Source organism: Dipteris shenzhenensis, chromosome 26 (genome assembly GCF_047967505.1).
Source record: "Dipteris shenzhenensis isolate YYH24624 ecotype China chromosome 26, Dip_SZ_1.0, whole genome shotgun sequence".
In the NCBI taxonomy this organism is placed as follows: domain Eukaryota; kingdom Viridiplantae; phylum Streptophyta; class Polypodiopsida; order Gleicheniales; family Dipteridaceae; genus Dipteris; species Dipteris shenzhenensis.
Window position 1 is genome coordinate 19052863 of NC_141621.1, and position 10875 is coordinate 19063737.

At 42.9% G+C, this 10875-nt stretch overlaps 1 protein-coding gene across 1 annotated transcript; it reads left to right on the plus strand.

Annotated features, from left to right (window-relative positions):
* Window positions 1-3822: 3822 nt before the first annotated feature.
* On the plus strand, window positions 3823-5959 carry LOC147884777 (uncharacterized). The gene is made up of 5 exons (XM_087397424.1): window positions 3823-4289; window positions 4654-4760; window positions 4933-5065; window positions 5161-5355; window positions 5475-5959. The coding sequence occupies exons 1-5, from the start codon at window positions 3951-3953 to the stop codon at window positions 5754-5756; spliced, it is 1056 nt and encodes a 351-aa protein (XP_087253550.1). The 5' UTR covers window positions 3823-3950; the 3' UTR covers window positions 5757-5959.
* Window positions 5960-10875: the final 4916 nt, after the last annotated feature.

A 10875-nucleotide genomic window follows, 5' to 3' on the forward strand; every position in this document is an offset into this window, starting at 1 on the left:
GGCTTTGGTCTCCTCCTCATCATTGTGTGTGTTGAGTATGAGTTGTGTGTTCACTTTAACAATTGCTTGGGTTGTCCTAAGGGATGTAGCCTTTCCTATGGTGCTCACCTACATCTTGAGATCAACCGGTTACCCATCTTTGTGTCGAATGCAACACCCAAGTTTACTATTGAGACATCCTCTTGTGCAATCTGAAGCTTTGGCCCCGAGGTTTGCATCAACAGTCTTCTCAGGTTGTGGATGGCTCCCCTTCAAGATCACGTTCATCACTAAATGTGTGCATAGGAATATGTCTGCTAGGCTTTTTTTATGACCCAGCTTAAGTAACATTGACAAAGACTACAAAAAAGAAGAAAGCATGCAAAACTCATACCAAGATTTTTTATGTACTTTTGTACCCAAAAGTAGACTTATAAGGTGTATAATCATTAGAGTGTACACTAAGGGAGACTGCTAAAAAGCACTATGAAGTGCAAAATTTTAGTGATTGGAAAGTGATCTACTATAAAGTAGCCCACAAGAAATGGCCACAAGCACCCACAAGAACATCTCATGTTGGAAAAAAGATGAAAGCAATCACAAAATAGTTTGAGAGTAGTCAAAGGGACTAGTCTTAAAAGGTTGTGTAATTAGTATTTAGTGTACATATATAGAGACTTCTAAAAAAGCACTATGAAGTGTGAAATTACATTGATTGGAAATCGGTCTACTAAGTATTCACAAAGCACCTACAATTGGTGGCTTGATTGCTTTGGGGACTCATCCTATCCCAAGCAATCACAAAGCACCTATAATTAGTGGCTTTATTGCTTGTGCGAGCTCCTCATCCCCCCAAGCCATCAACAGCAGTAGTAGGCAGTCCCAAAGCACCTACAATTAGTCAAAAAGCACATCTAATTAGATGCTTTATTGCTTGGGGGACTTATATTCCCCTAAGTAGTCAGAAAGTTGGCAAAAAGCACCTTAAGTAGTCAAAAAGCACCTACAAGTGGTGGCTTTATTGCTTTGTGGATTTATCATCCCTCTAAGCTAGTCACATAGCGCCTAAAGTAGCCAAAAATCACCTACAATTGGTGGCTTCATTAGCTAAGGGGACTTATCATTCCCCCAATTAGTCATAAGGTAGTCAAAAAACAACAAGTAGTCACAAGCACCTAGAAGCAATCATAAAGCACCTACAAGCAATCACAAAGCAGTCATAAAGCACCTACAATTAGCAGTAGTCCCAAGGGGACTCATCATCCCCCCCAAGCACTCTAGAAGCAATCAACACATGTTACATAATACATAATATTAAGGCAAAACATGGATTGAAGCATGCCATGAGGACCCCAAATTTATTGATTTAGCTATTGTGGGGATCTTCTCGGAAGAGTTGAGCGATGTGCAATGTGACTCTTCAAAAACATATTTGCAAAAGTAACATGAATGTTTTTGCATTGAAGCGTCCAAAGCATTAGGAAAAAAGGGAGCTCATTTTGGGGCCCTGAGAGAAATTCACGATTTCTTCATTTTTCTTTCCTCTAAAACAATAAAATATGACATAACCCCACTGTCGTACGGTGCAAAATTTGATATTTTTGACATCATCGACATAGCCAGAGCCCCTAGTCAACCTGTCAAATTGCTTTCATTTGTACAACTTGTTTTTCGGGCCTTTTTGGCCTTTTTCAGGTCTTCGGGGTTTCGTTTTCAGTGTTTCAAAAGTCATCCCTGGGGTTTTGGCCTGCTCTCCAAAAGCGTCAATGATGTCAGAAATACCAAATTCTATAGGTATAATAAAGTAACTCAAGTATCCTCATTGAATGCAAACTCAATGGTATTTATTTTTGTGATTTTTTCCAATGTTAAGTTGGCCCTCCTTTAATTGGTGGACGACTATTTTCCTTTTGAGCTAAAAGGCCCCAAAGTTAGCTCTTATTTTTTCTAATGACTAACGTGAACTCCTTGGTGCTAGGGACTGTAGCACAAGCATCCACAATAATAGTGTTGCGGTTTCATCTTAATGCAGATGTAGTTTGTGTGGGCAATGAAAAGCAAGTTAGATCTAACTAGAAGGGATGAGGGTCAACAGCATGGTTTGTTTTTCTCACTCACACACACATTGTCATCTACAAGGGGCAATTCGACCATAGCCTATGCTGAGAGGTAGCAGGGGCTTCCCAAGGGAATCGAACGCGGGCAGCTAGCCCAACCGCTTGAGTTGCTCCGTAGTGTAAGGACATGTTGGGTGAGGCAGCGGTATGGGGCGATAAGGCATTTATTTATTTATTTATATCCCCCCCCCCTCCGCCTCTCCCCAAAGTAGTTGACTATAAAGTAGTCAAAAAGCAATAAGTAGTCACAAGCACCTACAAGCAGTCACAAGCTCCTACAAGCAGTCACAAGCTCTCCTACAAGCAGTCACAAGCTCCTACAAGCAGTCACAAAGCACCTACAAGCAATCACAAAGTAGTCATAAAGCACCTACAATTATCATTATTCCTTGGGGGACCCATCATCCCCCCAAGCATTCTAGAAGCAATCAACACATGTTACATAATACATAATATAAAGGAGAAACATGTTACATAATACATAATATTAAGGCAAAACATGGATTGAAGCATGCCACTTGAGGACCCCAAAACCATTGATTTAGCTATTGTGGGATCTTCTCGGAGGAGTTGAGCGATCGGCAATGTGACTCTTCAAAAACATATTTGCAAAAGTAACATGAATGTCTTTGCATTGAAGCATCTAAAGACTGACGTGAACTCCTTAGTGTTAAGGATTGTAGCACAAGCATCCACAATAATGAGTGTTGCGGTTTCATATTAATGGGTCAATGTAGTTTGTGTGGGCAAGGAAGAGCAAGTTAGATCTAACTAGAAGGGATGAGGGTCAAGAGCATGTTATCTTTTCATTGTCATCTATGAAGGGCAATTTGCCCATGGCCTATGCTGAGAGGCAGTAGGGGCTTCCCAATGGAATCGAACGCAAGTAGCTAGCCTGATTGCTTGAGTTGTCATTGCTTCGCAGTGTAAGGACATGTTGGGTGAGGCAGTGTGGGGCGATAATGTATTTATTTATTTATTTATTCGCCCAAACCTCCCCCCCCCCCCAACCGCCTTCCACACACAACACACCCATGGTCAACTAGAAGGGGCCAATAGCCTGTGCCTTATGTTGTTTTATAGTAGAGGAGCATCATAGGGGGTTTAAATGCCAGTAGCCAGCTTAGGTGGGTGAACACCAAAATGCATGAGCTACCACTGCTTCAGGGTGGAGGTTGCCCTTATATCCCTGCTTTGCAAGGATGCATGCCCTCTTGTGCAGGGTGTTGTGGGACAGTCTCATCTGCGGGTCCTTGTCCCCATACAACGCTTGAAATCCCTTGCCTGTGTGATGGGAAGACTGTACATGGAGACGGTGAGCTCCCCCGATGTGTGACGAGCAGAGATTGTGGTAGCAAGCTGGGGGTGCCATAGGCAATGGCAGTGATGTGATGGACCCTGAAGAAGGGGTCAATGGGGGGTAACAGCTGAGCAACCGCTGTTGCGAGGCTAGGTTCAGGAAGATGGTGGTGGTGGGTGCGGCGGCAATCACCACTAATCACACCAATTAAGAAAGAGCATGTGTGTTTTGAAACCCCAATACAAACGGTCATGTTAAGGGAAACAAGAAAAAAAAAAAAAAGGATCCGTTATTTATGTGTGTGTATCGTTTCTTTTGTTGGGATGTGCAATTTTTAAAATGAAAAAAAGAAATGAGTTGGCGAAGGGTAGCTTTTAACAGGTGATGTGGTCTTTTTGGTTCATAGTATTTTTGGTTGATCGTCGTCTTCACTTGACTGTGTTGTAAAATTTCTGTGTCTGCTTCATCCGCCATAGCCACCAAGCTTCGAGCTCATCGCCATAGCCTTCCCATTTCTTCACCTCCTCCCCCTCCTCCTTCCCTTCCTCCTCATCATGGCTCTCCGTAGCCTCAACTCCATCGTCCCTGACCGTAAAACCAAGAAATCCATGAAGAAATCCTTCGTCATCCCCATCTCCCCCGGTCCTAACGACGAAAATCTCAACCTCCACCCCCCTCTCCTCCCCCATTCCTCCTCCCTCCATGCCTCTTCCTGCCCTTCCTCTAAGATTTCACCCCCTCACAATGACGCTCCCCTTGCCATTCCCTCCCTGGCTCCGGCCCCGGCTCCAGCTCCCGCTCCTGCTGCTTCCGACGAACCCTCCGCCGATAATATCGAGTACATTTTGTCGGAGAATCTCCCCGACTTGGACGACGCACACGACAACCTTAGCGTAAGGAAAAAATTCTTTCATGCTTTCCTTCTTGATACACAATCGTACACAATATTGCGATGACACTCTCCTTTTCTGAGTGAGTCGGTATCCAGCTGCGTTTTTCACCTCCTGCATATGCTGATAGCTCTTCTTTCGGAAGAGATCGCTTCAAGATCCTTGTCTGTTTGGCATGTTAGAAATCTGCATGCTTTGTCAAATCCAGGATCAAGATCCGTCTTCTTTCATGCGCATTCTCCATCTTTAAAGTTCTTGCAAACGAATGTCTCTTCCGTAGGTAAATATGACCCTTTGATGCCTGCCTTTCTGTTTTTCACCGTGGGCCGATACACCTCCCTCAATTTTGGAACTCTAATATGGACAGACCCTCTTGGAACGGCTCGATTCGAAGGACTGGTTGAAGGTGTGTGAAGCCATGAACAACATGCGTCAACTATCCATTTTCCATACGTCTTCTCTGCTTCCGTTCCTGTAAGCTCGCACAGATTGATTTGTGAAATGCTGCAATTTTGAGCAAATTTTTCTTGAATACGCGCTGGCCCTTGCCGTCTCTGAATCTTTACGCCGGCAGTCTATACCTGTTCAGTTTTGATGTCACCTATCGTTTCTGTTTGATTTCGCTTGGCTACTTCTCTTGGAGCAGGGATCAGGCCGTTTTGCTTCTTATAAAGGCAATGAAAAATCCAAGAAGTGCTATGTGCAAAACTGCAATTATGGCTTCCGCCGACTTATTCAAGGCTTATCAAGATGCGATGCTAACAATGCTAGAGCCACTGGTAATTTTCTTATCGCTCCAGGTTTTGTGTCCGAAGACTTCGAGATACATATGTTTCTTTAAGTAACAGCGCGGAGGTATCCACGGAACATGCAGTTGCTGCAGCTGTTGTTGAAGGCATCTCAAGACAAACGGTTTGTTTGTGAGGAAGCTGAAAGGTCACTGGAGGGGATGACACGTTGGATCTCTCCCGCCCCTCTTATGGTACAATTACAGCCCTACATTACACACCGCAATCCTCGAGTACGTGCAAAGGCTGCAGCGTGTGTTCGCAGATCTGTGTCTAGGCTTGTAAGTATCTGGATTTCCCATTCTGCTTGCCCCAAATCTAAGTGTTAGGTTGATTTTTGTCCCAAATGCGAGCCTTCCCATATTCTCTTGCTGACAATGGTTTTATCTACAACGTTCAGGGACCAGAAGGAATCAAGAATTATGGTTTTCGTCCTCTTCTACAGCTTGCAGCTTCTCAGCTGAACGATCAACTCCCGGAGGCCCGTGAGTCTGCGAGGAAACTATTGGCGGAGTTGTATGCTGCTTATCCACGCCAAAGACAGGGTGACCAGCTGTCAGATACGGCATCTGAACAACCGAATGCAGATCAGTGCCAAGAGGACGACTGGGACCAGTTTTGTAGCAAACAGCTGTCTTCCCACATTGCACAGGCTATTCTCCGATTAACCTCTGCTTCGTAAACTGGAAAATGCTGATTGTCCTGGGACAGTTGAGCCTGTGCAGCTGAATTTACCTGCTTGGTGTGTGTAATCATGTTGAGCAGCAACTTGTAAGACCAGGGTGAACTTGCATTGCGTTGTGCATTATATGTTTCTGTTTTTAGGTCTCCAAAAGGATGATGGCTCCGGGAAGAACATATTCTCAATGAACGAAATGTTCATTATGGTTCTTGGCCATTTTCTCGAAGTGAGATCTCCCCTTCTTTTGCGCCCTTGTTTCTGCTTCACCTAAAATTTGTACTGAGATTCTACTTCATCGTAGTGGCTCAGATGGAAGGTGCTGCTGTCCTGAAGTCTACGTTTTCTCTGCAGACGGTTTCAGCCATATCTGAATTGATGTATTTCCCTCTGTCCAGTTGCAGTGGACAACTGGTTGGGGTGTATGGACAAATGTATCGATGTATGGAAATTTACGAACAATATAGTATAGTTCTGCCAGGAATGCACGTTAGACATGTTGTGTGCAAAAGTGAGGTCCTTCCCCTCTATTTCTAAGTGAATCCACATACATCGATGTATGGACATTTATGAACAATAATGCTTTGTTAGACATATTCTTTGCATAGGGTTTCAACCATACGATAAGTGAGGTCTTCCCCCTCCAGTCTGAGTCAGGTATTCTAAAGGCGGTTACATTTTTCATGATTGGGCAGTTTGTGCTTCTCTTTTCTAATGTTAAGGGAAATTAATGTGCATGACCTTACATATAAGGTCACGAATATGGAGACAACATGATCCTATGTTGTGTTTTGAGCATCAAGTGGATTCAGGTTTCAGGAGTGACTTGCCTCTAAGCTTAACTTGCCTCTAAGGTCTGCCATGTGTACTTTCCACCATTGACATTATCATTCCTCAATTGTATGAGCACAAACAATAAGGAGAGGTTTGTGATCAGAGAAAGTAAGGGTGAAGGTATGGGGAGGAGTAGCTAATAGTTTTATCTAGAAGATCTTGAGAGAGGTAGCATCTTTCCAGCCCTAGCCTCTCTTATGTTGTCTCCTAATTGTCTATTACTCAATGTGAAAGACCCAGCCTACCACCCCTAACTCGCGAGCATCCTCCAGGTTTTTCCAGATCTGTAATTCAAATCCCTTGACCATACCTTTATTCACCCATCTATCATTCTGTCTCTCAACCATATTGAACTTCACAAGCAATATGGTGTCACTTCCTAGGATAGTAAGAGATTGCCAAGTTTATTTCCTACCTTTTACTCTAGTGGGAGCATACACAGGCATACACCAAAATAGTTGTTGCATTGTAGGGCTAGCCACCTTTCTTGAATATCATTGCACTTCTGATAGTAATCCTCTTGAAATGGAGAGGACGCCAACTATATATAGTTCCTCCTTTGCCCTCTTCATGATTGGTATAAAACCAAGTTCTTGTCTCGCCAGCTGTGTCTAGGATTCTTCCAAGTGTTTGTTGTGTAACCTTAACTTCTTGTAAGGCTTGAAAGTTTTGGGAAAGAGCATTTTCCCTTAATCAAATGGCTATTTCTCAACTCTAGAGGAGTCAATCTAACTACACATAATGTGTGAGGCGTGATGAGTTTAGTTATCATTATTCTTCGCCCTTAATGCCTTGGAGGGAAGGCTTTTGGGCAAGAGTAGTCTCTTTAAGTTGAGAAAGCCTCCTTCTCTTTAAGAGCATTTTCCCTTAACCAATTGGCTACTTCTCAACTCTAGAGGAGTCAATCTAACTACACATTATGGGTGAGGCATGATGGGTTTACTTATCATCCTTATTCTTCCCCCTTTATGCCTTGGAGGGAAGGCTTTTGGGCAAGAGTAGTCTCTTTAAGTTGAGAAAGCCTCCTTCTCGTTAAGAGCATTTTCCCTTAACCAATTGGCTACTTCGAGTCAATCTAACTACACATTATGTGTGAGGCGTGATGGGTTTACTTATCATCCTTATTCTTCCCCAGGCAAGAGTAGTCTCTTTAAGTTGAGAAAGCCTCCTTCTCGTTAAGAGCATTTTCCCTTAACCAATTGGCTACTTCAAGTCAATCTAACTACACATTATGTGTGAGGCGTGATGGGTTTACTTATCATCCTTATTCTTCCCCCTTTATGCCTTGGAGGGAAGGCTTTTGGGCAAGAGTAGTCTCTTTAAGTTGAGAAAGCCTCCTTCTCGTTAAGAGCATTTTCCCTTAACCAATTGGCTACTTCGAGTCAATCTAACTACACATTATGTGTGAGGCGTGATGGGTTTACTTATCATCCTTATTCTTCCCCCTTTATGCCTTGAAGGGAAAGCTTCTCTTTAAGTTGAGAAAGCCTCCTTTAGTGGCCACAACTTTCCTTGTAGCGAGACAATTCCTCATTAGACTCATTTCCTCTCCGTACTCATTGATCATAGCATCTCCTTGATGACCTCATTTGACCACTGTGTTTAGGTCTCCAAGTTTGTAGTAACTCCTTGATTTTCTAGGACACATTCCTCAATTTGTTTATATAACTATTAGTGCCTCAAAAGCATTCTTAGGTGCTCGTTTGGCTTTGTTGATCTATTCAGTTGCATCCTACCTACCCCCCTTACATGAGGCATTTCCTACAAAATTGCTCGAAAAGCCACATGACTTGTGCCAATTGATCAAAGCTCTTGAAGCCAAGTAAAAGATCTCCATGAATGATGTAAACCTTTGGGGATTCTCTAGCCTACCCTAGAGATAGATTGTGTTGTCATCCACAAACTCAAAATCTAGGAGCTTCTTGATGGGACACCCCCATCACCTCCAGCTTCCCACAAATAACCATCCTAAGAATGAGAGCTACCATGTGTTGGAGGACATTCTTAGGCTTCCCTTACTCCCTTCTATTGGGAGAAGGACTTGAGTTCACCCATGCAATTTCCAAAGCTACTTGTGAAAGTCTTTTTCCTTCACGAAGATGAAGACTTCATAATATTCGCCATCTCTTCCCTTAAAACTCCCACATTCTTTCAACATGGAAGAAAGCCAGAGGGAGTAGGCAACAATCAAGAGGAGATGCAGTAAGAGCTTCCAAGCCCACATACTTGGGGCATTCTCAAGGAATCCAAGGGAGAATTTTTCATAGTGCTTGTCACAAAGAAAAGCGTGATTTTAGCGTTGGAAGTTCTAGGGGGTCATGGTCACCTTCATGTGTAGTGGAAAGAGGCGATGCTAGAAATTAGCTGGAGACTATTCAAATGATATTGATGGAAGGACCACATCTCAATGTGAAAGTGGAGTTGCTGAAATCCATACCAAATTAGGTGGTACACCATCCTTCTAACAAGTTATAGGGGGAACCTTCATGTGTAGTGGAAAGAGGCGATGCTAGAAGTTAGCTGGAGACTATTCAAATGATATTGAAGGAAGGACCACATCTCAATGCAAAAGTGGAGTTGCTGAAATCCATACCAAATCAGGGGGTACACCATCCTTCTAACAAGTAATAGGGGGAACCTCTTTGTAGGAGGAAAATAGAGCATGCAATGTGGCACATGATTGTGACACTGAGGGAGGGGAACTTGATGAGGAGGGGGGGATCTCATGCACCAAGTAACAGAATTTGATTGGGAGATGGGGGGGCCTTGCACCAAGGGAATCTGGTGAGGAGGGGGGATCTCTTACACCAGGTAATCGAATTTTTTCTTTATTCATGATGGCATGGTTGAGCTCTCATGCATTCCTTCTTGGTCCTGCCCCCCTGTTCTCTTCTTAGAAAATTGGGTTAGAACTAATTGCATGAAAAGGGTTTAGTGGTTACAAATGTAAGGTTCCTTAGAAAGGGGTATTACATTTTCTACTTTGAAAAAGCGGAGATGGTTTTCACAGCCTTAAAACTATGTTGTGGACCTTGTAAAATCTATCAAAACACGTAGGGACTTGGACCCTAGATTTTTATCCTAATGGGCCTAGACCTACAAAAATACCTAGTGTGTAGAACTCCCTGATCTCCCTCTTTCCCTATGTGAGCAAGCAACTAAGCTATGTGGGGCAATTGATGAGGTAGTAAGGGTGAAAAAAGAGCAATTCATCATTCGAAGAGGGAATCTTGAAATTTGTGTCAAAAATGGATCTTACGCGAGACTTTCTTGACATCCTAGTTCTTCTCAACAGAAATGGGGAGGTATCAACCTCTTGTATATAGAAAACTTTGCAAAGCTTCTTGTCTGGGCTTGCCACTCAAATAGGTAAAAATTTCCCTTTTAGAAGAGGCCAAAACAAAGCGAGTAATGCCCAACTTGGTGCCCAACCAATACTTTTCAGTCAATTCCCCCCCAACACTATGATGAGATATTTATCTGCAAACTTCATTTGGTCTAGAAGTGATGGCCATTCAACTAGGACCAAGGTGGCCTAATCAATTTGGCCAGTTTTTTAGTCTCCCATGCCCCTTTCTTGGGCTATCCTTTGGCCCTTTGTTGGTGGCTTCCATTTGTCCTCATGTTGATTGCCTTTTGATGACATTTTTTAAATGTCTTTCTCCCATTTAACATTGCTCAAGGATACAAGGGATTGATTGGATCAAAATCTAAGGCTCAAACCTTTACGCTTGGAGATTAATCTGCATAGCTCATGCTTGACATGTCCCAGGAATAAGTCTCACAAAGTGGCAATGATGTCTTATAAAAATTTCCTAACTGGGTTTTATTGTATACATTTTTTGCACTATCACCTTGCACCTTAGTGCAGAGGGCATATTAAATTCCCTTCTACTTAGCTTGATGGTAGTTTCATTGTTCCAAGTAGTCTACCAAGATCTGGGTGTACTAAAGGAAGAACTCATTGTCCAACCAAATTGCTTCATGACTTTCTTAAGCTCAAAATTTGGTGTAGGATTGCCAAGTTCTTCGACCTAATTCATGTTTCCACTTCTATTGAAGGATTTGCTTTGGGTCAATGTTGCTTGTTAAGGATGTCAATGAGAAAAGGCCCAACATATGGCTTCAACAAGAGTCATGGAAGATGTTGTGCACAGTTCAACTCGTCAAAATCCTTTTCTTCATGGAAACAGAGTTGATTTTTTAAATGATAACAAAGGACCAAAGCTTCGTAATGGTAACTTAGGATAGTGCTGGACCACTTACCCATGTGGCTATTTGATGTGTT